Source organism: Vespa velutina, chromosome 3, assembly GCF_912470025.1.
Source record: "Vespa velutina chromosome 3, iVesVel2.1, whole genome shotgun sequence".
In the NCBI taxonomy this organism is placed as follows: Eukaryota; Metazoa; Arthropoda; class Insecta; order Hymenoptera; family Vespidae; genus Vespa; species Vespa velutina.
Window position 1 is genome coordinate 10,464,448 of NC_062190.1, and position 25,275 is coordinate 10,489,722.

At 32.1% G+C, this 25,275-nt stretch overlaps 2 protein-coding genes across 10 annotated transcripts in view; one reads left to right on the plus strand and one right to left on the minus strand.

Annotated features, from left to right (window-relative positions):
- LOC124948097 (calcium uniporter protein, mitochondrial) overlaps positions 1–25,275 on the plus strand; it is a 51,338-nt gene that overhangs the window by 20,460 nt on the left and 5,603 nt on the right. For 4 of the 8 annotated variants that reach the window (XM_047491228.1, XM_047491227.1, XM_047491229.1 and 1 more), the window contains one exon: positions 20,418–20,525. The exons of 1 other annotated variant lie outside the window; for it this stretch is intronic. In XM_047491228.1, the coding sequence (XP_047347184.1) occupies positions 20,418–20,525 (108 nt within the window). Of the gene's footprint in view, positions 1–720; positions 4,569–20,417; positions 20,526–25,275 lie in introns of those variants that run through there. 3 more of the 8 variants (XM_047491235.1, XM_047491237.1, XM_047491231.1) reach the window with 2 other exon arrangements.
- LOC124948094 lies at positions 28–23,414 on the minus strand. 2 transcript variants are annotated; one of them, XM_047491218.1, is made up of 6 exons: positions 23,172–23,414; positions 5,970–6,188; positions 5,177–5,486; positions 3,298–4,275; positions 2,150–3,141; positions 28–2,058 (listed from the first exon to the last, which is right to left on the minus strand). In XM_047491218.1, the coding sequence occupies exons 1-6, from the start codon at positions 23,249–23,251 to the stop codon at positions 951–953; spliced, it is 3,687 nt and encodes a 1,228-aa protein (XP_047347174.1). In that variant the 5' UTR covers positions 23,252–23,414; the 3' UTR covers positions 28–950. The 2 variants fall into 2 exon arrangements, with proteins under 2 accessions (XP_047347174.1, XP_047347175.1); XM_047491219.1 differs by lacking the exon at positions 23,172–23,414 and adding an exon at positions 8,725–9,281.

The window sequence follows — 25,275 nt, forward strand, 5'->3', positions numbered from 1 at the left end:
AAAAAAAAAAAAAAAAAAAAAATACTTTTGGCCTATTCCTCAGACCTATTTCTTTACTCGAAATTGAACGATCGAATTGCTTGTTTCATCGAATTCGTAAAATATGAAAAAAAATTTTTGGACGAAGATAAGCGATAATATTTTTTTTCGTAATAGGATGGATATCGTTCTATTCGTAAAAGAACGAATGGTATATCAATGATGGGAAAGATTTTTATTTAATCGTCGAATAGAGAAAAAGTTTGATAATTTAAATACGATTGTAGACACAACAAATTTGTGAAATATTTTTTTATTACAGTTGATTATCATCGGGACTAGCGCTAATCTTAATCAAGATAAACTAAATGAAGGATTTTAAACTTGTATTATAACGTATAACGACAGAGTTACGTTGCATTTGGACGGCATTTTAATCGTCGCAATATAAATATACTGATAATTCGTGAAAAATTTCTTCGATATTGTCTCTAATGTTTCGTCGCACACTTACGTTCACGTAAATTTTTATATTTCGTGATAATCATGAAAATTTATTTGAATTTGGTAATTTAGCAATGACGTTGATTGTAAAATTTAAATATTACACATTATAATTATATTTATGCGAGAGCAAAAATGATATTTCTTTTTTTTTCCTTTTCTTTCTTTTGTTCTCTTTTTTTTTTTTTTTCTTTCTTTTTTCTTTTTCTCACAACGAAAATATCAAATATACATTTTAAATATTACATATCTTTTCTTTTCTTTTCTTTTCTTTTCTTTTCTTTTCTTTTCTTTTCTTTTTGTTTTCCCGCACATATATGACTTTATAAAAGAACATTGAATTGAATATTTCTTTTTCATTTTCCTTCTTTTTCCTTTTTTTGATCATAGACACACCCCTTCGAGTAAGAGGAAGAAGAAGAAGAAGAAGATTGATCTATGAGAAAATATTGCCTAACCCGTATATCTCAAGAGGCCTCGAAACGTTGACTTTGATTATCCATTCCATTTAGACTATCTTCGAGTACCTCAAACTCTTCAAACTCCATCTTTCCAAAATCACTTCCGTTCTTCAAATGATTCTCGTTCACCTGCCACCTCGTCAAAGCGCTCTCGTTAAATCTAGGATGAAAAGTTGATTTAGTATCTTCGTAATTTCCTATCTTGAAATCGGCCTTAAAGAGTTTCGTAATATCCCTTAGCTCATCTTTTTTTGGTTCCAATCCAATAACGACAGGTGGTTCTCTTTTCGTTTCGATAAGATCTATTTTCTCTCTTATCTTTTCCTCATCCTTATCCTTAGCGTCAATACCAGTAATCTCGATACTTGGGGTCTCCACTATTGTACATTGTCTCAGATCAGGCGTCACATTTCGATTTGTAATTCTTGATTGCCTTTCAACAAGCCTACCGGTAAGTTCGAGCCTACTGTCGCATGAGTTGCTCTTAACGAGTTTAAATTTAACATAATCGTTCGTCGTCCGATCGATTCTTTTTAATCTGTTTTCAATCAAAGGCGATATAATCGGTCCGTTACATGTGTTTACTACTTTGCCACCGTAATAGGTTACCGATGTACCACATTCACGTATTTTTTTCAAAACATCTTGAGACACGTAATGACCTGGTCCACTTTCGTCCAAACCATCGTCATCGTAATGGCAATCTTCGTCCTCCGAGGACGTGCACTGAACTCCACTACCAGGATCCGTGTCAGGATAATCACTGGAAACACCTGAACTAACACTTCCAGTGTCCCAATTATGATTATGATGCTGCTGTTGCTGTTGCTGTTGCTGCTGCTGCTGCTGCTGATGATGATGATGATGATGCTGATGCTGATTATGCTGCTGATGATAACTTCGTGAAACTTTGTTCTTCGACGAATTCGAATCGCAGGGCGAGCTATGCCCGCTTCTAGCTTCGAACGATTGTGCTAATATTCTTGTTTTTGACTCGCTTCGATTAACACTCGAGTCAGATTCATCCTTACTTCCAATTATTGATACGGATGAGGACGTTGACTTTTCCATGCTCTCGAACATTCTGGTCAGATCTTTAGCTCGGCTTGAACATCTAAATAATAAGGGGAAAAAAATCGAGAAAAATTGATAAGAAGGAAGGTAGTTAATATTATCGATAAACGATATTAAAATTTTTAACGTACCTGGATATTTCTTCGCCCTTTTCCAATACTTCCTCGAAACGAGAGTCCGAATCGATACTAGTGAGATCCTTCATGCTAACGCTCTTTCTATTTTTACAATCCCTGTCGACGCCCAATTCGGTTGAATTTTTCTTCCTCAAGGTATCCTCGAACATACGTCTAACGTTTCTAACCGTATCGGGATCAGGTAATTCTTCATCTATCAATTCTCGATTAACTCTTATAGGATGATAAAAGAAATGTTTTTTTATCGAGGATTGTTTAACGATTTTACAATTTCCCTCGCACTTTTCATTAGTGTTATTTTCTTTTTCAGTATCATCCGTCGTCTTTTGTGTCATATCAGAAATTTTGCTGATTGGATCTGATCTTCCCTTTCCAATCGTCTTCTTAGATGACTTTCTTTCGATTGGTTCTGCGCGTACAGGTTCGATGATAACAACGTTGTTATCCAAAAGAAGTTCCTGGAATGAGTACTCTCGAAGATACTGCATTAGACCGTCGTACGTGACGTCACCTCTTGCACTGCTGTACATATTTTTACTGAATACGTTCGACTTAACGATCTTGTAACGAACGTGATCGAATTCTTGAGTATCGTTCGGTGACTCGATCGAGTCCGCGCAACTCTTCGATCTCGTTAAATTGCTGTAAATTTTTTTCCCATCATTCTCGTTGCACAACGTAACATCGTTCTTGGTACGGATTATACTCGAAGGATCCCCGTCGTCTATCGATCTTCTCCTCGTATCAGTTTCGATCTCAGAACCCAAGCCAAGATCAGAACTTTCTGATCGAGCCTCAAAACCTAAGCTACCCTTTACCACGTTACAAGCTTTGCCAAGTATGTTAGACGTCTCCTTAACTATTCTCTCGAACCTGCCTTCTATCTGTTTAGTCTTTCCAACAGCTTTCACGAAAGTATGATTCTCGAACACGTTCTTTATGTTTTCTATCGCGGATCCTGGTTTCTCCTCTTGAGAGGCGACGTTCTGTAAAAGAGAAGTAAAGAAAAGGAAAAAAAAATATATATATGTAGAGAGAGAGAGAGAGAGAGGAAAAAAAATGTATAGAAAATTCAAAATCAAGACTACTTTCTAATAGCTTCTAAGAATAGACAAATCATCGATTTCGATTATTGAACGTACATGAATCGTCAAATTTCCATCGACGTCATCGTTACTTCTATCAGATTTCGTTTTAGATTCGTAAGACTTTTTATATTCCTTTCTAAGGTCTTGGGCTATCTCACAACTTGTGATATCCTCGTCATGAATATCGATTTCGATTGAACGACGATGATGCGGTCTCTTCGTCACGTCGTTATCGACCACTTTAAGGATCTGAGGTCTCCGCGACATGTCTTCCTGTTCCTGTTCGTCGTTATCCGAAATCCAAATTGTCGTAGAATCCTCCTCCTCGCTTTCACTTAATTTCCGATTGATATTCTCTTCGCTAGATGTCACCAAAATCAAATCCGATCTACAATTATCTTGATCAATTCTCAACAACAATGACGATCTATCGTCCTTCCTTCTTCCCTGTTCGTCGCTGGTAGACGTTGAAATCACCAAGTTTCTCTCGTTTTCTAAATTCTGCAATGACTCCGGACTATTTTCACCTTGATCCTGTCTTTTTAAAAGAACCGACGATAATTCACCCTTTGATTCCCACTTGTTCGATTTGAAATCTTCTTCGTTTACTTCCTCTTCCGCTTCCTCTTCCAATTCTTCTTCGTCTTCTTCGTATTCTTCTTCTTCGTCTCCTTCGTCTTCTTCGTCTCCTTCGTCTTCTACGTCTTTCTCGATCGTAACAATTTCCGGCTTAGTAGTAGCGTGACGTTTACATTTCTCCTCGTCCGTCACGTTTCTGCATTTAACGTTTACCTTCTCCTCGTGCCCCGTGGACAATACCTCATGACATTTCTGTTCCCGTCGACATGAAACATCATTATCCACTTTTATTTCTATATCAGAGAAATTATTATTCCTCGCGTCCTCCTCGTCGAATTCCAATCGTACGTTCGACAACGGCAAAAGATTAAGTACGTCGAAATATTCCAACTCGCTCTCGTCCTCGAATAGTATGCTATCCAAACTGCGATGTTCTTTGCGCTTGCGCTTGACCTACGATATAGGCAATGGTTCGGTAAGATAAAGATTTTTTCTTTTTTTTTTTTTTTTCTCTTTTTTTTTCTTTTTTTTTTTCTTTTTGATCCCTCCACCAACCAACCAATCAACCACCCACCGATATCCTGCGATATCCGTCGACCGTTCGAAAATCTTTCGCGATTTAATAAGATGTCGAAAATCGAAAAGGGAAACTTCAGCAACGAAAGCGTCAACAACACCAGCACCAATGTAGGAAAGAAAAAAGAAAAAAAGCTTTGATAAAGATTAATAAATACAAAGGACGAAAGGTAAAAATTTATTGGATTTCTTTTGCATTCTTTCTTTTCTTTTCTTTCTTTTTTTTTTTTTTTCTTTTTTTTCTTTTCTTATCGAGGTATACACAAGTAGATGCTAAAGGTAGATAGGTAGATAGATAGTTAGATAGATAGATATATAGATAGATAGAAGAGATACATCGGTACGTTTCCGCAATTGAGAGATTCCGAACAGCAGCATTCAAAGTTGACCTCGTTTAAGGAAATCATGAATTTGAAATGGCACAAAGACGGGTTGGATTAGTACGTTCGTCCTTTGAGAACGAAAGCCAACGCGGTATGTTTCTTAAGCTTATTATACGTTAATTCAAAGTCGATAATATCGATAGAGAGACACGTAGCTTCTACTTAGAGCGTTATCGTGAGGTGTTAATCATTGAATTAAATATTCATGTTAAAACCTGTTTAATCTTTTATTAGAGTTAACTGGTAATAGAAAATTATTTTAAAAAGGATAGAATATCGAAGTGCTAAATATAAAGTTGTTAAAATTTATTCTAAAAGCCGAAAAAGTTTATTACAAAAATTTTTTTAATAATATTTGATCGTTCGATCGATCGATTCGATTCAATTCGATTTACCTGAGTATAAATACAATCGATACTACGATTGCCTTCGATGGGCCAATTATCTTCGACAATATCCACCAATCCGCTGACAGTATCCAATGTCTGTACACTTCGATAACGTCTCGGTGGTTCGGGCCAATCGAGAATATTGAGGCGATCCGGATTAGAACGATTTGTTGTTCGCACATATGTCAATGGATTCGGTAGAGAAGAGAGAATAGGTGGAATCGAGTGAAGTCCGCAGGTCGATCGTGAATAACCAGACTTTACCTCGTTGAATCTGTCGTAAGAGTCTGACAAATGTTGCTGACTCTTGTAGAGCCTGAAATGAGAATTGTTAAGGTGCATTATAAAAGATTCTTTATCCTTTATAAGAGGGAATAGTATACGATTTATATTTCGAATCTCGTCAAAAAGAAGAAGAATAAGAAGAAACAAAAAAGAAAGAAAAAAGAGGAGATATATATATATATATATATATATATATATATATATATATATAGAGAGAGAGAGAGAGAGAGAGAGAGAGAGAGAGAAAACACACACTAGACTTTTGTATCGATATTATAAACATATTATATATTTTCCGCTTGTGAAAAAGAAAGAGAAAAAAAACTTTATCATCCTTTCGATCGAATACTTTGGACTCTTACGATGAAGTTATTATTACTTATGAATATGAGAGAGAGAGAGAGAGAGAAAAAAAAAGAAAAAAAAAGGAAAAGGAAAGGAAAAAGAAAAGTATTTGTGCTGTCTGTCGAAGGTCATATTCGTTTGATCGAAAGTCAACGATAAATTGACTCACCTATCCTTAAGAGAATTCCGATCGATCAATTTAGCCCTTGGTATCAACTGATGCCTTCTGGGTAGATCATAGGTCGATTCTCCTAATTGAAAATGTCGTGTTTCACGTTCCTGACGTGTTTCGTCCTCCGATATTACCGCAAGGCTCCTTGTCCGTTTCAATAATTTCCGTCTATCCTGGGTTGATTGGTTACCATTAGTTTCGTTACGGTTTCCCTCGCTAATAATAAATCATAACCAATGTCTCGATTTAGTTTTTACTTCCTTATAATATTTTGTTGACATATATATATATATATATATATATATACATGTACGGCATATAAGAACGAATTCATGTTCATTCTTTAAATTAAAATGATATGACAAATTGACGATTGAAAGATAACATGTTTAAAAAAGTTTTTCTTTACGCTTTGGAAAGTTCAAAAAAAAAAAAGAGAGAGAGAGAGAGAGAGAGATGAAAAAAGAATGGAAGAAGAGATAAAATAAAAGGGGAGGGAGGGTGGTGAAAATATTTTTGTTTATCCATTCTTTTTGTTTATCCCTTGTTGTTTATCCATTTCGTTGTATCATCGATAAAATTATTTCAGCTTGAAGGAGAGAAATTGTCAAAAACAAAACGTTTATCTTTTCAACATTTCATACGATTTGCATGTTCGCATAACAAATCAAATGTCGAATATTATCCTCGATTATTGGTCTCGCTTTAATTCCGATAGACATTGCAAAAGAGAAATAAGAAAAGAAAAAGAAAAAAAAAACAATAAAATAAAAACAATGAAATAAAAGCTTTTAAGTACGACAAAGTGTGACAAAGTACGTATGTAGATGTATTGATACATGATATTTCGATAATGAATTAATCTCGATATAGAGATCAAACATTTAATATATCAAATACGTATAATGACTTTTTACTTTTTTCTCCCTTTTTTTTCTCTTTTATTTATTTATTTATTATTATTATTATTTTTTTTTTTTTTTTGCTGATTCCCTTTTCATATCTCTTTTCTTTTTTTATGTGATTTTTCGTATTCTGTTGCATAATTTCCTGCTTTTATTTCCCCCTTTTTTTTTTTTCTTTTTCTTTTTTTTCTTTGTTAAATCATATCGAACCGAAAGAGAGTAATAGTAGATTTTATTGTTGCAACGTGCTTATCTCGCTGCAAATTCATGCTCCGGGCACGTTTGAAAAACGTAAAACCTAAATCAGTAACGCTCAGTATTTCGCTTTACGTAATCATCGATAAAATTACTTCTTTTTTTTCTTTTTTTTTTCTTTTTTTCTTTTTTTTTCTTTTTTTTTTTTTTGCTTTGAAATTATTACGCGCTCTCGAAGATATCGATTTAAAAGCTTCAACGAAAAAAATTAGTCACGTAGAAGATTTGTAAAGGGTCAAAGTTAATTGTTTAATTATCAATTGTACCGTATCCGAAGCTAACGATCCTTGCTCTTTAAACCGAAGCTAATAAATGTTCGATGTTTTTGTTTTATTTATTTATTTTTTTTTTTTTTTTTTTTTTTTTTTTTTCAAGCGATATATAAAATACACGTGCGTGGAATTCACGCGTATACACTACAAACGAACTTTTCTATTCATATTGTTTTTAATTCTATAATAAAACTAATTACAAAGATGTCCTTTAATGGTAGGTATTAAATTTTCCCGAACAACATATACGATAAATTTTAATAACTACTCGCGTATATATGTTATTTGCAAAAAAAAAAAAAAAAAAAAAAAAAAAAAAAAAAAAAAAAAAAAAGAAAAAAGTGAGAGATGCGATAAAAGAGAAAAAAAAATTTTCGTGCCATTCTTAGGTATACTTCTAATCAATAAAGTATCACGCAACGTTGGCATATATCAACGTCCATTATCATCATCGCGCTTTTTCGTATACTGACGGTTACGAAAATTACTATTGGATTAACATCTCTGACGTTGTTCATTTCGTGAATTGTCAAGAAAAAAGAAAAAGCAAAAAAAAAAGAGAAAGAAAGAAAACAAAGTGTTAATTCCTTTCTTACCAAGTCTGTAACAGAATGTTATTGAAGTATGAATAAGTGGCCATAAAGAGAAAAAAAAAGAAAAAAAAAGAGAAAAAAGAGAAAGAGAGAGAGAGAGAGAGAGAGAGAGAGAGAGAGAGAGAGAGAGAGAAAATTATTTCAACTCTTTTCACATTAAAAACTTATATTTGTCGTTTCGTTTGCGTCAATCGATTATATTACCACGAGAAAGGTTTTCATTTATAAGAAGAGAATTTCACGCGTCGGTCGGTCATTCAATAGGCACGTCTCTGTTGTGTTTATCGTTATTACGTATGAGACGAAAGATCAGATAAGATCTATTAAAAGAGCGTAAGGTTGAAGAAAATGACGTCATCGTATTGTATATCTTCCTTCGTGATGATTCTAATATGTACGTATATGTATGTATGTATGTATTTATGTATGTATTTATGTTGGAGACGAGCCGGAAATCGTAAAAAACAAAAAAAAAAAATACATATAAAAATTCTACGAAAGAATTCGTATCAGCAGGATCAACTTAATGTAATGATACGAATAAATCTTTAGTGGAATAATTAAAAGGAAGATCAATGATCGATATATGAGATACGAAGAAAAAATAAATAAGAAAGATACAAACGTGATGGTAAAATTTATGAGGTACGATTGCGCGTTTTCTTTTTATTTTTTTTTCGTTCTCTTTTTTTCGATCTTTTTTTTTTTTTTTTTTTAAAGTTCTTACGATCGACGAAAAGTGCTGTTGGTAGTAACGTTCATTATGATACCGTAAATTGAGATCTAAAAGAAATAAAAGAAATGGCGAGCTTTTTCGCGGCATCACAGCCAAACACAAAGAAAAGGATTCTTTTCTTTTCTTATCGCAGAAAGAGAACGTTTTCTTCGCACGGTGAGGGATTACAGAAAATCTTCGAAGCACTTTTATCCCACTTCCTTCTTTTTCTTTTCCTCCTCCTCCTCCTTCTTCTTCTTCTTCTTCTTCTTCTTCTTCTTCTTCTCCTTTTCGTTGCTTGTTTTAAGGCTCTCACGAGACGATCGATAGCTTCGATCTTTTCCTTTTCTTTTTTTTATATATATATATAGAAAAGCTTTTCTCAGACGACAAGGAAATACACCGGCACGATCGACATCGTTCTTTCTTTTTGACATCATCTCGACAATAAACTCTCGTAGGATTAAAATGACATCCGACGTGTCGTTCGGATCGATAAATTCAATTTATTCTTTCCCGTTTTCATCGATCGAAAAAAGAAAAAACCTTATGGTCGCGATATAAGGGACAAGATGGTAGAAAAAAAAAAAAAAAGAAAAGAAAAAACAGAAAACGAAAAAAAAAAAAAAAAATAACGTAAGATCGATCGTCATTTTTAATCGGATAAATCTTTTTCATAGTAAATCATTATATTATGATGAAACGTGACAAAGCGACCATAATAGATCAATGCAAACAGGAAGACTTTAACGAATCCAACGAAGAAGAGACAGAGATGAAAATAATAATAAGAAGAGAAAGAAGGAGGAGGGAAAAAAAAGGAAAAAAAAAAAAAAAAAAAAGTAATATGAAATCGTTATCTCTATCTCTCTCTTCTCCTTCTCCTTAAATCCTTGAAGTCGAGAAGCAAAGAGCGTATCGTCGTCTCATTGTGTTCGCCTAAGCACGACGTATCGTTACGTAAGCTTATCATTCCTTATCTCGATCATCATCCTCCAAACGATCTTTTGATTTAAGCGCGCACGTTTTAAGATTTAAAGGCTGCGCCTGTTTTTGAGAATCTTAGGATATCAAATTCTTATTTTTTTTTTTTTCTTTCTTTCTTTCTTTCTTTCTTTTTTTTTTTTTTCATCGTCGTACTTGGATTAGAAAAAATTCACCTTAAATGATATTCGTCGTGTCAGTGTTCAGAAAAAAAAAAAAAAAAAAAAAAAAAAAAAAAAAAAAACTGATCGTCATTTTTAACTGCCAATAAATTTATTTACGTTCCTCATTTTTCCCAAGTATCGCGAATGACATTGAAATAAATCAAAACGATAGGTTTACGATGATTTTCCTTCTTAAATTAAAAGAAAAAATAAAGGAAAAAAAAAAAAAAGATCTCAAAGACTATCACTCATACGCTAATGAATTACACGAATATAACGTCTTTGTGTATTTGTTAAAGGATATATTTCTTTTTCTCTCTCGTTCTTTTCTTTTTTTTTCTCTTTCTTTTTTTTTTTTTTTTTTTTGTATTTCATCTCTGAACGTGCATCGATTTCGATTTGAACATTTTAACATACAATTGTTTTCATTGTCGTTAATTCAATCGTTTTTCTCTTTACTCGTTTAAAGAAGGAAATAGATTTTTTTTTGTCTTTTCTTCTTTCCTTTTTCATTTCTTTTCTTTCTCTTCTTTCATTCGACTCTACTCCACGAATCGTTTCCATGGAAAAAATGTCAATGGATCAACGAGCTTGATCTACCAACGTTGAATCTTAATTAATTCTAAACGAAGCCGAAGTGTAAGAAGAAGAAGAAGAAGAAGAAGAAGAAGAAGAAGAAGAAGAAGAAGAAGAAACCCGAAGGAATACCTATGTTCGCTTCGATCTTTGCACGAATCTTATTGATATTCGAATCGTTTTTCTTACTACGACGAAGACTATAGATCAACTTTCAATCCCTTTAAGACTGCAACGGATAAACATTTTCCTTTTTTCTTTTTTGTTTTCTTTTCTTTTTTTCTTTTTAATTGATAAGAGATTCGACGTTCGTTTCGAAGACCTTTTTCTTCTTTTTCTTCTTCTTCTTCTTCTTCCTCTTTCTTCAAGTCTTTTGATTATACGTGACTAAAGGTAACGAGTTTTTAGAGATCGATTAATAAGCAATGAAATATACGATGAAACTTCGAAAACTTAGCAAATTTTATAATCCCGTCAGAAATTTTCTTACATCAAAGGATTTCTTTATCATGGTTACGTGCAGTACTTATAAGGATATAATATTAACGGTACGTTAGAGTATTCCTTGAGAATCAAAATGAATTTCTATTTCCGTTTGAACAAACGAACATTGTCATTGCAGTTGACCGATCGGTTAACAACTGCACGAGGGCACAGCGAAACGCGATAGGAATATCCTATGACAGTAGACCGGAAGAAGTTCAAGTGGTTTCGACGAACGTTCGATACTTGACATCCCAGAGAGAGAGAGAGAGAGAGACAGAGAGAAAGAGAGAGAGAGAGAGAGAAAGAGACCTTAGGTGAACGTATACAGTAACTACGTACGTATGTAGCTTTTGCTCTTTCGAAAAGTCAAACGGCGAAGGTCTTGAATTAACTCGATAGGAAGATACTTTAATTCGAGGAAATCAATTTTAGATTAAACGAGCGTTGCAACGTTTTTCATTGTATAAGAAAGGAAAAGGAAAAGGTAAAGAAAAAAAAAAAAAAAAAAGAAAATATAAAATCCAGTAAAGAGAAAGTTATCCCTAATAATAGATCCCTTTATTCCTTTATAAACGGATTTACCCTTTGAATCGTTATCCGCTGAAAGATTTTAATCATTTTTCTTTTTCTTTTTTTTTTCTTTTTCTTTTTCTTTTTTCTTTTTTTTCGGACGAAACGCACGAAAGAAAAAAAAAAAAGAAGAAGAAGGAGAATAAACGAAAGGAAAATTTTACATTATATCTAATGAAAATTATCTCGATGAAATGAATTCATCTACAAAATGGCTGACAACGTACGAGACGTACGTACATACATACATACATACATACATACGAACGTTATATCTTACAATGTAATAATCTCGTAATAATTTATTAACAAAGATAATGATTTTTATGTAGCTATCGAAAAACTTGATATTTGTTTTCAAATCGAAAGAAAGTAAGAGAGAAAGAACGAAAGGAAAAGAAAAACAAAGAGAGAAGAAAAGAAAAGAGCAAAAAAGAAAAAAAGAAAAAGAAGAAGAAAAAAAAAGAAAGAAAGAAAGAAAGAAATAAATAAATACTGACGTAATTAACAAAGCAAATTAATTCGTAATCTCACCGTTTCTTTTAGTCTGCCTCTCTCTCTCTCTCTCTCTCTCTCTCTCTCTCTCTCTCTCTCGCACTTGACCGATAATAATCGATAGTTCAATATCTAAATTCGAAAGTTAAAGAAAAAGAAGAAGAAAAAGAAATAAGAAAACAGAAATAAGAAAAAAGATTCGATTGATGTACTACACAATTGACTAGTGTTGTTTAACGAGGCACTCTTTTGAGAGTTCTCGTTTGCGATCGTCGATGAGAGATGACGGTGATCTGTCTCTCGATCTCGAACGGAGTACCGGCTTTTCACTTTCTCGTTCGCGGATCGACTGACGGATATCGTTGTAAGCAACTCGAACGATCGTCGTCGTCGTCGTCGTCGTCGTCGTCGTCGTCGTCGTCGTCGTTTGTGCACCTGTCCATCGTCATACACCAATACTAATACCTACGTTTGTATCTGTATATATTTGTGCGTACACGTATACTGTATTTGCTACCAGCAGAATCGTATACCTTGTTATTTGCCATCACCGATTGTCGATTTTCTGGTGGGAGTAGTCAGGGTGTACCTTAGCCCCATGACGTCATTACTTGCCACGGAACAACGATTACGGTTAACGAAAGTTGATATTAATTCTGTCCTATCGAATGGTCGTAAAAAAAAAAAAAGAAAAAGAAAGAAGCCAAGCAATTTCCTATAAAACTTACGTTTGTAACATTTGTTTATTCAATTTTTTTTTTTTTTTTTTTTTTTTTTTTTTTTTTTTTTTACGGTAAAATAAACATGTTCATTTCTTAGGTCCTTCTCTATTTCTCTCTCTCTCTCTCTCTCTCTCTCTCTCTCTCTCTCTCTCTCTCTCTCTCTCTCTCTCTCTCTCTCTCTCTACCTCTATTTCTCTCTCTCTCTCGTGTGGTTCTAATCCTCGATCGGATAAAATCATCTCAAAGGACTTATCTCGTATTTCATTCTCAAAGACCAAAACTCCAAAAGGATTAATGCTCTCACATACAAAGTAGTGATTTAGAGTATTAACCGTTGCTTCTCTAGATTATCGTAGAATTTTGTTTAAATCTCTATATAAAATAGCATTTATGGGTTATAAGTACGATAGATAGAATCGCATAGGATTTTACCATAAATAGAGAATTAAATGATTACGATTTTCTTATTTGCATTCATGACAAGATTTAAAATCCATTTGAAATTGAGGTCGTTGGATATGACGTAATGACAAATAAAATCAGTTGTGTTAATTCGGTATAATTGATTGAATCGAATTGTTTGGTTTTTGTTTTTTCATTCGACAAAACATCTAAGAAATGTTTCGTTAAAAGGTGAATATTTGAAGAAGAAGAAGAAGAAGAAGAAGAAGAAGAAGAAGAAGAAGAAGAAGAAGAAGACGAAGAAGGAGAGAAAGAGAAAGAGAAAAAGAGAGAGAGAGAGAGAGGGAGAGAGGACACAGATAACATATAATTATTCTAGACATTGACTGGTCTCGTGTCACGGGCATCAACCATACTCAATGTCGAAGGTCGACGAAACTCATGGAATCATTGTTGGTTAACTATGAGAGTCTTTGAGGGTCGAATATTTAAATGTGGCCATGTGCCACATTTGTCTGTTTTAACAAGGACCACCTTTGTGAGCGTTACTTGCATTACGTCGACGAGAGGAATCGATAAATTAAATAATCTTATGTATTATTATTCAATATCCCTGAATCATCTCACAATTAACGTATTATGTATAATAATACCAGGGTATCCTTTTTCTTCCTTTTACTTTTTTCTATTTTTTTTTTTCTCTATTTTTTTGTTTCTTTTCTGTTATTTTTTTTTCTCTATTTTTTTGTTTCTTTTCTGTTTTTTTTTTTTTTTTTCGTTACGTCACAGGACGTTCAAACGTCGAAATAATTTGTTTATAGAAAAAGAGAGAGAGAGAGAGACATTTATTTTTACGTTCGAACAAATAAAATATGAAATATTCGGCGCTGAGATTATTATCGTAAAGTAAAATGTGACATTATCTTTTCAATGTGGGATCCTATTCTAGTCCTGTTTCTTAAGCCGTAAAAAAAAAAAAAGAAGAAAAAGAAAAATTAAAAAAGAAAATTGAAAAAAAAAAAATAAGCAAAAACTTTAAGTGCAATAAATAAAAATGTAAATCGACAGTAGCATAATAGAAACGACAACGTTAAAATTAAACCATTATATATTACTTCGTAAGAAAAGATAAGAATTTTTTGTTTATTATTATTGCAAATCATTCGCAAGTTTCATTTATTCTCTTCGAAATTTCGAGTCTTTGATAATCGAAAATTCAGAAATACGCTGATTCGAATTCTCGTAATAAATAAAAGGATTCTTCGAAGGAAAGTAAAATTTATAATCTATCGGAAATTAATGACAATCATTTATTTTTAGATTGTTTTATCCTATTCATATAATCTTACTTGAAACCAGATTTGCCGATATATCTTAACAGTTTTCAGGATATTTAAAAAAAAAAAAAAAAAAACAAAAAAAAACCTGACACCGTGTCAAGGACAGGAGAGCAGCATGCGGAACGACGACGTTGATCCGTGTCTATCGTATTCACGACGCATATTTTCCATTCGAATTCCGAGGTGAAAATCGGATTTGTGCTAAGCAGAAAACGTCGTTTGGTCTGTGTTAATTCGAGCATGACGCATGACGTACTTTTAAATTTAAACTATCGCCTATGACGATTCTCTTTTTCTTTTTCTTTTTCTTTTTTTACTTTTATTTATTTCTTTCCCCCCCCCCCCCTTTCTTTTTTCCTTTATTTTTTTTTCTCTCTTATTCAAGAAATAATTCATTCATTTCCTGGAACAAAATCAACGTTCCAATTATTGTAAATTTTGTTAGTCTATAGTGCTGTAATGATCAGTATAATTTATCGAATAATTCATAACAATCATTAAATGGTTATAATATAATAATTCAAAGCAATTGCCATGAAATAAGTCAAGAGAAGTATAAATTACTCTCTTTCTCTCTTTTTCTATTAGTAATTAGTACAAAATAGATATTTATATAAGTACAACGGTAAAGAGAGAGAGACGCAAGGGGAATATGGATAATTAGCGAACGGGATACTCTAATTGGCTCGGAGGATATTCGTATAGTATTATACTAACAATAAGATACATACTCTTGTCCCACTTTTCTAACAAATCGCTTGTGAATCGTATAGCAGCGTGGTTATGTTGGTAGAAAAATAAAAAGAAAAAAAAAAAAAAAAGAAAGAGAGAGAAAGAGAATAAAACAAAAACAAAAAAAAAAAAGAAAAGAAGAAGAAAAAAAAGTATAGAAGAGGCTCCTCTTTCGTTAATTAAAAATATCTTTCGAAGGAAGAGAAAGAGGATGTGTCGATGAATATTTAATTGTTATACTTCTTTCTCTTTTTTTCTTTCTATTTTTTTTTTTTCCTTTTTCTTTTCTTTCTTTTCTTTCGACGTCTTATTCTAATATATTCTGAAAGAAATTTACTCGTTCATTAAAGAAGGAAGAAGGAATCGAAAATGTCTCTTACGATTCACTATAAATTTCTTTCAATCGATATACGTGTATGTATGTATGTATGGTACGTATGTAAACGTGCATATATATATATATATATATACATATATCTAACGAATATGTTCAACGAATCGAAAAGCTCTCTAGTGGCCAACGTCACGCGAAACCACGAATAAGAAAGTAACTATAACACACTCAGACTGGGTGCCATTTACTCTTCTACTTCTGTACAAGATACGACACTTTCCTACGTGTCACTCTACTTCCATTCTTTTTTCTTTCTATTCTTCTTTATTTTTTTTTTCTTTTTTTTTTTTTTCCCTTACACTTTATCTCGAGTATCCATTTCGTTATACCACATATCTCTCTTTCTTTTTTAGCTTCCCTCTTTTCTCTCTCTCTCTCTCTCTCTCTCTCTTGCACTATCTATCTATCTATCTATCTATCTATCTTTTTTCTCATTCTCTTTTTCTCTAGTAATTACTTTAAATAATTTTCATTTACATTAAACTTAATATTTTCGCAAAGTGAAACGACTTTAATTAGCATTGATTATAATTAATATCCTTTTGTATCATTTCATTCTAATCTTTCTACTCAGTTTTGTCAATTAAAATCTGATCAAATTTATATACACAAACATACATAGCCCTCATTGCTATTCCATAATATCATAATTAAGAAGAAAGGAGGATTACGTTAACTTTTATCACTTTCTTAATTGCTTCGTATACTTTGATACGTTCTAATGATAAATCGGATGACCGTTACATCGATCTGAGATAAAAATAACGGAGGTTCTTTTTGTTTTTTTTTTTTTTTTTTTTTGCGAAGAATTAAGAAAAATCGTTTTATGGAACGTGAAAATCTTATTAAGAAAGACGACAATTATTTATCTATCTATCTATCTATATATATATATTCGTATAGCGTACAAACGACGTCAGATATTCATCCGTCTAATTTAATCGCTTATATCGCACGCTTTCTATGACGGGTTAATGAAACGCATTCACTTTTTATACTTACATACGTCTTAATATTTTCAAGACACGGGTTATAAACTGTTCCCACCGGCGAAATTTAAGTTTTCATTGAAAGTACAGAACTGAGATATTTTGTTGAAAGTACGATACCTGTAGAACCGTGGATAATTTTTTCGTTAGTAGGTCGTCGTGTGTTGTGTCGAATTTAAATTTGCAAATCGAAAGATCACAATCAATAATAAATCGATCTCTCGAGGTCTCTCCGTTTGGTATATTTCTTTTGTCTTTTTTTTTCTTTTTTTCTTTTTTTTTTTTTTTGATTTTTTAAACAGAGACAATACATCGAGAAAGATCAATTCGTTAGATTTATCTTTGTTTAATCAGTCTCGATGTAACGATAAAAAAATATAAAAAAAGGGAGCCTCGATATCGCGTGCTTACTCGGAACAAACTGAAAACAGAAGTAAGGCAACCAACCACCACCACCACCACCACCATCACCACTACCCTACTCACTGTTTCCCTTTCGAAACGATGAATCACGATGTTGTCAGGGGTAACCACAGTGTTCCATGCGAAACGAATGTACTATAGTCACGTGTAACACTCGAAGAACCCAAATGACCCTTCACCTGTCGTCGTTTGAATCACCTGGCAGCAAAGGTACAAGTAGTAGAGAATCGAGGAGTCCGGCTTATGTGCAGCCTGTGATTCACGAGTTACGATCGTTCACAAATCAGCATGCACACGAGAAACATATATTTTTTATCTTGACGTTTAGCCGTTTAGAATTAGGCCTGATAAAAAATAAAAAAGAAAAAAAAGGAGAAGATTAAGAAAAAAAAAAAAATAAAAGAAAAAAAATTCAAACTGATTAATAACAGCAACGACCATTGCCACACGATTTAATGCGAACGCCCTTTAATATTTTCTTATCGTATTGTAGATTTTAGAAAATTTATTGATCACAATATATATATATATATATATATATTGTGATATATATATATATACCGGAATAAGTTCAGAAATTGGCTGTTCAAATCGGCGATAATTTCGTCTCGCTTCGATGAATTACTATATCTAAAATTCTGTCGAACGATTTGAAAATTTATTCCTCGAATTATACGAAGTTTTCGATCTTTGAAGAAGCAATTAGGAAGTTCGGTACAAGACGATTAAACTCGATTACTCGAAACGTCATTAAGGATTCCACGTGGTCACCGAGCCGCACTTTATCGTAGAGAGAACCACTCGAGAGAGAAATTAATGGTTACCAGAAACCAAACGTGAAAGCAAGAGGTAATCCGAGATTGAAAGAAACTTTATTCGAACCCATCGATATCTCTCTATGACACAGTCAGAGGTGTGTTTTTCTAGAATTAAAATCTCGATTGAAATCTAGCTCTCGTCGAATTATTTTCTTTCTCCCTCTCTCTCTCTCTCTCTCTCTCTCTCTCTCTCTCTCTCTCTCTCTCTTTTGTTTCTTTTATTTTTCTTCTCCTTCTTCTTCTTCTTCTTCTTCTTCTTCTTTATATCAATAATACAAAACATGTCGACAATAAAATCTTGGATTAGACGTGAAGTTACGCTCGTTCATATACATTTTTTAGACTTCGATTATCATAAAAACCAGTTCGACGAGTTTTACGATTGTCATTTCGTTTTACGTACATATTTACATTGTACATATGACGAAGAATTTAATCTAATTCATTCGATCTCTCGAGTAAATAAGGTAAAGTAAAGTAAATTATAGTATACGATTTTAATCTTACAACTCTCATATTAGTTATATATATATATATATGTGTGTGTGTGTGTGCTTATTATACCATTGTTATCGTTGGTCATTGGAATTAAAAACATGTTTCCCCACAAATGGTTTATAAAAGTTATAAAAAAATATCACGAACTGAAAAGCTTTTCGAAGCGAAAAAAGAAGAGTTTAGATATATTTAATACGCTTTTGATCTTCGAAAAGAACCTGTTCTTAATCTATCTATCAAACTTAATATTTTTCACGCTTGAAAAGATGTCGTCCACTACTACCATTACTACTGCACCACCATTACCCCTCCTCACTCTTCCATTGAACCTTTTCCTACTCACCCTCCACACTCCCACCCACTGACATCTTCCTTTATGTAATCGTTCGTCTTCCTTTACTATGATAAAAAAATAACATCGTTGGCAGATATATATATATATATATATATATATATATATATATATATATATATGTGTCGTTTAACGAACTCATTATTACGTAAACGAGAAGATTCTCTTTTTGCAAATGAACACAAATTGATTCTAAGTCTTAATATCAATAAATCATCGATGTGATTTTAGTCAAGTAGTTGTGTAAAGCGTGAAAAAATATTTCGTGGACTTTTATCAATGTGAGTTAGATCGAATGACGAAAGAAAAAAAAAAAAAAAAAGAAAAAGAAAAAGAAAAGAAAGAAAATGGAAAAGAAAAAAAATATAACTCTAGATCGTTTCTTACGATTAGAATTAAAATCTATTTCAATCTCTTCTCGGATTTCAAAATTAAAATGTAAAATTGAATGATATTAGATTTTACGAATATACGTAAATAAAAAGACTTATTATTATTATGTATATGGAAGAAATGAGAACGCAAGAGATCATGTGAAATTATTAAGATAAAAATCATTTTTTCCACTTTCACATGATACGATGTAGGTAAATAAATATTATGATGATTTTTATATAATTTATGGATATATATATATATATATGCGGAGAAGCGTGTAAACTGTTTTCGTTATAAATTGTTTTAATGATTTTTATTATAAAATCTCGGTTTCAAGTGAAACGGGAATAAATTTCTATACGGAAAATCTTTTTATTCACTGAGAGATTTGCCACGATAAAGATATCTATGAGCCGTCGAAATTTTCCAACGCAATTTCCCCGGAGACTCGAAAAGTAGTCTTCTGCACCGATTTCTCCCTTACAGGTACTTACTATATTTTAGTATTTCTTTGCACAAAGAAACTCGAGTGAAATTCTGAAAAGGAGTCAATGTTTGCTCATTACTTTTACTTTATCGTATCTTCTTTTAGTTATTTCTTTTTATTTTTTTTTTTCTTTTTTTTTTTTTTTACAATCTGAAACTTCAATAATGATTCTATTAATATAATGCATCGACCAAAGTGAAGGGTTCTGGTATTACCTACTTAAAAAGAAGAACCTGCGCTTCAAAGTAATAAAGTAAAGAGTAAAGAACTTCCTTCAATGGAATAAAAAACAAATGGAAAACAAAACAAAAGAATAAAAAAAAAAAAAAAAAAAACAACAGCTCAATATTCAATTCCGAATATCGTCGATATATTTTTCGAATGCGTTTTTCGTCCTTCACGAATTTTGCGAATAAAAATGAATGAAAAATAAAAAATTAAAAAAAAAAAGAGAAACAAAGGAAAAAAGAAACGGGAAGAAGAAAGGGTAAACAATTTCGATGGAAAAGATTAAAATAATTTGACGATGAGATGAAAAATAACGTGCGATTTTTTGATAATTTACGAACAAAAAACAAGAATTATTCGAGACTAAAGAAGAAAAAAAAGAAGGGAAAAAAAAGGATCAACAATAAAAAAAAGAAACGTTTTATATTGTTACCTGTTCAAATTGTCTCTTGTCTCACGATCGACGAATTCCATCGTGACTTGATAATAAACAATCTTAACAACGTACATCGCGAGAATTAGCGCGCGTCTATGGTTACGATCTCTTCCACACTGACATTTCGTTTGCGTTCGTTCCGTTTTTTTTTCCCTTTCTTTCTTCCTTTCTTTTTTTTTCTCTATTTCTTTCTTTCTTTTTTTTTTTTTTTCTTTTTTCTCTTTTTCGAAGCTTTCGGAGCAGGGAGCGACAGAAAAAAGAGAGAAAGAGATCGAAAGAGTCCGATAGAGAACTACAACAGGCGGCTTTCCACGCCGTCGACGAGAATGTTTTTTCAAGGTGCGTGTGACAAATTTATACATACGTACATACGTGCATGTATGTATGCATGCATGCATGCATGCATGCATGCATGCATACATGTATCATTCTTTGTTTTCTTTTTTTTTTTTTGTGTATCATCTGCGTGTAAGTTGCGTGTGATATGCGTACGAGCGTGTATATATATATATAAATGTGTGTGTTGTGTGGTGTGTTTGTTGTGTGTGTGTTGTGTGTGCATGATTACCATACACGTGCACATTGAAAACGGATATCCTGCGTTCCGCTACCTTTACCTTTCCCCCCGTGTCCAACTTTGATGCTCTTACATCCGAGTTGTACACATGTGTACGTATACACACAAAACGCACATTAAAAAGGTATATTACTATTATATGAATTTCGACTAATTATCAATTCCTTTGGGTTTATAACGTACGTAAATCGAACGAAGTCCTATTCTACGCAATCGTAATTTCTCCTTTTTATTTTATTTTATTTCATTTCTTTTTTCTTTTCTTTTCTTTTTTTTTGCGCTAAATCGAATTAAAAAAAAAGATTATTTCATGCGAATTATTCGCGCAGTATAAAATTTCACGTGATTTTTATCCCATTCTAATAACTACGATCATTGGCATTGTATTTGTAGGAAAAAAATAGGGGAGGTGTGGGGACGAGGAGAAGGGGGAAAGAAAAAGTAAATAAAAAGAAATCCGATTGAAATTCGCGCGAGAACGAAGGACTTATGTATGATAAAGTGAGAAAAATGGGATATAACGAAAATCCTCGTGGTTTTAAAAAATTTAGATAAATTTAATATACGTTCAATAGATAATAATAAATGAGCCTGTGTTTAATCCATTGGAATATTATTATATAATTATCATCAATTTGTGGAAAGAAATTAATATAAAATATTTCATTTTTGAAATATTATATGTAGATATAGAAATACATTTTATATGCCGTACATTAATGCTTATAGACGAATAGATATATTTATTTTAATTATTTCGAGAAGAAAAAAGTAAAGAATGAATGATAAAACTTTTTTTCTTCTTTTTTTTTCTTTTTTTTTCTTTTTTTTTCTCATAAGAGAACGAATTTTGATGTGAAATTAACGTAGAAATAAATGCACGATGATTTCGAGTTTGTCTTCGGTTCTCCGTGAAATTACGAATTTCTCTGGAACTTTAGAACGTTTGTTAATTAGCGAAATGTCAAAATATATATATATATATATATATATATATATATATATATATATAAACTTTTGTTATATTTCAATGGAAATGAAATAAGTTCAATGGAAATGAAATTACTCAGGTTTAAAGAAAAATATAGAAATGAATTTAGCGCAAAAACGAATAATATTAATCGATGAGACACATTAATAGAAAACTCGATTAACTATAAATCGTGATTTAAATTTATGACACTAGAAATATAATATATATATATATATTTATTTATTTATTTATTTATTTATTTATTTATTATGTTTATTATTTTTCGTTATTCTGTATTAACCATTGTTTTTAGGCGTACAAATTAAAACATATTTGGTTTTAAAATTTCAATTTGAAATTGACGAAATAGATGTTTCTTCGTAAATCGATAAACTCAATTCCATTTAATTGAAAAACATTTCGTCATCGTAAATCGTTCGAATTAAAATATAATGTCTGATTAAAATCATTATTGTTAAATAAAAACAATTTCGAGTTATCGGCAAAATCAATTTAACGGTACAAAGTGATAATTTTATATTTCGATAGAATAATAAGATCGTTCGTTCGTATTTATCTTTCGAGAAAATTCTTACTAACGATATAATATCTTTTGAAGAAGAATTTTAACGGTTCGTATCTTCGCGTTTAAATAAACGCGAAGCTTCTTCTATACGAAGTTCGCGTAATTAGACCAAAACCGTGTTAATAAGCAACTACTGCTAGGATCGTTGCAGCGAGTTCTACTAATTAAATATTAATCATTAGTAATCGTAACGCGATATGTATTCGCGATAGAGAGAGAGAGAGAGAAAGAAAGAGGAAAGATAAAGAAAAAAGAACAAATTTTTTTCAGAAGAAGAAAAGAAATATTAACGTACGGTCTAATATTCTGAGTTTTACGTTATTCGCAATATATGCATTGTGAAAATATTCGTGAGTATGCGAAGAAAAATGATTAAAAAAAACGTATAAAAAAGAAAAGAAAAGAAAAGAAAAGAAAAAGAATAGAAATTACGGCAGAAAGAAAAATTTGTAATGGAAGAGAATGGCGTATGAGAAAATTAAAAAGGTTTAAGAAAATGATATGTAAATAGTAGAAACGTTTAAGCGACTTGTAACAGGCATTAAATATAATATGATGATACTGCGTCCGGAGTAAGTAAGTAGGTGTAAATGAATTCGCATTTGGCCAAAGGAATTTAGCGCTTCACCGATGATGTATGGATAATATATGTATGTATGTAGTTACGTGTATATATATATATATATATATATATATCCATACGTATGTGTTATATATCCGTAAAAGCGTATGCTTTTTTATTGGCGTGAAAAAGTACTCTTTAAAGAAGGAAAAAAAAGGAAAGAAGAAAGGAAAAAAAGATAAAAAAAAAAAAAAAAAAAGAAAAAAAGAAGAAAGATTATCACTCACCGATGACATCTTTGCCGTTGTCTCTCGTGAACCCATAAAGCTTCTCCAAGACTATGAGTTCCACTCTGTACTCCGCCCATGGTCGATTCTCGTAAACGAGGAGACCTATCGTAAATCCGTAACCATTAGACTCCTAGAAAAAGCTGCTATGGATGGTATTGCGTATATACGTGATCGTATTGCTCTTCCTCTTTTATCAAGTATCGATTTTTTTTTTTTTTCCTTCTTTTATTTCTCTTTTATTTCTTCCTATTTTTTTTTTTTTCCTTTTCTCTTTCTTTTTTTCTTTTTTTCGTAGAGACCGTTCGAAAAATTTTTCCTTCTGTTTGTTGTTTTATCAGAGAAAGGAAAAAGATAAAAAAATAAAAAAAAAAAAGAAACAAAAAAGTAAAAAAAAAAGAAAGAAAGAAAAAAAGGAAAGGGAAAAAGAAAGAGAAACGAGAAAAAAATTTTTAATAAAAGTATCAAAGTCCTGTATGAAGGAAAGCAAATTGGATAGGGGACGTTTATTTTTTTTTTTTTTTTCTTTTTTTTCTTTCTCTCTCTCTCTCTCTCTCTCTCTCTCTTTCAGTCTCTCTTTTTTCTTTTTTATTTTTTGGTGTTTTTTTCTTTTTTATTTTGTTTTGTTTTAATCACGAAAAATCGTATGAAATATTCAGCCGTATGTATAGCTTCTAAATTGAGCCGGTAGATGTCACTGTACGTTTTATATTTCTCACAATGGAATACGTTCGATGGAACGTACATATACCGAATGAAAGCCCGAGTAAAATTTGTGAACCGAGATTTGTTCCTTAACGTACATTTTTTCGCGCAAGGATCATTACCGCAAGGTTTTGATCCAAAATAATATTGAACAAAGAATAAAAGGATTCTTGATCGTTTGTGTTTGTAAGATCTCAAAGAGATTGATATATATATATATATATATATATATATATATATATATCCCGTTTTCTTTTTTCAAAGTTTCGATGTGAAGAGATGCACAAGGAAAAACAAAAAAAGAAAAATATAGGAATTTTTATTCCTGCAAGATTGACCTTTCTAATTAAGACGATGATAATTCTCTTTCAAATATCGTCGTCTTTGATCTCTTGGATTTTTTCTTTTCTTTTTTTTTTTTTTTTATCTTTTCTCTTTTTTTTCCATCGAAGAAAACTCTAAACTTTTTTTTTTTACACCACCACTACCAACACCATCACCACCACCACCACCACTACTACCACCAACAATAACAACCACACGTGTCTTTGAAGAAGAAAAAAAACTTTTGACTTTTTCCTCGAAGAAATGGAAAACAAAAGAAAAAAAAAAAAAGAAAAGAAAAGATATACTTCTCTTATCTTTTCGGCACGTGTCGTCTCGTCGAACGCGAGAAGAGAAAGAAAAAGAAGAAAGAAAGGAAGAGAATGATATTCCACGTCGATCTTTTGAAAACTTTCTTTTCTTGCCCCACCAACAATATCCACCACCATCCCCCGCTCTCTTTGCTCTGGTCTGTTCTGTTCTGCTCTGCTCTGCTCTACTCTGCTCTACTCTGCTCTACTCTGCTCTACTCTGCTCTCTAACCTTCCGATAGTTTATGCATTTTTCAAACAGACATTAATCTTCTGTTCGTAAAAGAACCTCGTGTGATGTTGATGTAACGATGGAAACCTTTGGAATAATATTCCTCGCAGAAAGATGATGAATAGGGACACACCTACCCTTATTAAAATTATTTTGGCCGATCGATAGCATACAGAGTCTCTTCGATTAGTCAATTTTCTCCATTGTGAAACTTCAATGACGCAAAAAAAAAAGAGAAGAAAAAAAAATTATGTATATATATATATATATATACATTTATTAAAGTAACTTTATAACTTGCACGTCACTTAGTAATTGGAAAGAATCTTATGGCTTACTGAAGAGTTGTTGGAAAAACTCGAACTAGCAGAGAAGGTTTCCACGGTGTTTGCCCGAACGAAATAGGATGAAGAGAGGTGTAGTACAGGAAAGAATTTAAGAAGAGAGAAAGAGAAAGAAAAAGAAAAAGAGAGAGAGAGAGAGAGAGAGAAAAAGAGGTGGTGGTAAATTTCCTTGCCCATCTTCCCCACCT

Bases quoted from the DNA above. Each gene is read 5' to 3' on its own strand.
- LOC124948094 (XM_047491218.1), bottom strand. From the start codon at position 23,251: ATGGGCGGAGTACAGAGTGGAACTCATAGTCTTGGAGAAGCTTTATGG. The intron at 5,487-5,969 runs GTGAGTCAATTT...TTCTCATTTCAG, and splicing joins CGGAATTCTCTTAAGGATAG to GCTCTACAAGAGTCAGCAAC. The intron at 2,059-2,149 runs GTACGTTAAAAA...CTTATTATTTAG, and splicing joins AAGGGCGAAGAAATATCCAG to ATGTTCAAGCCGAGCTAAAG.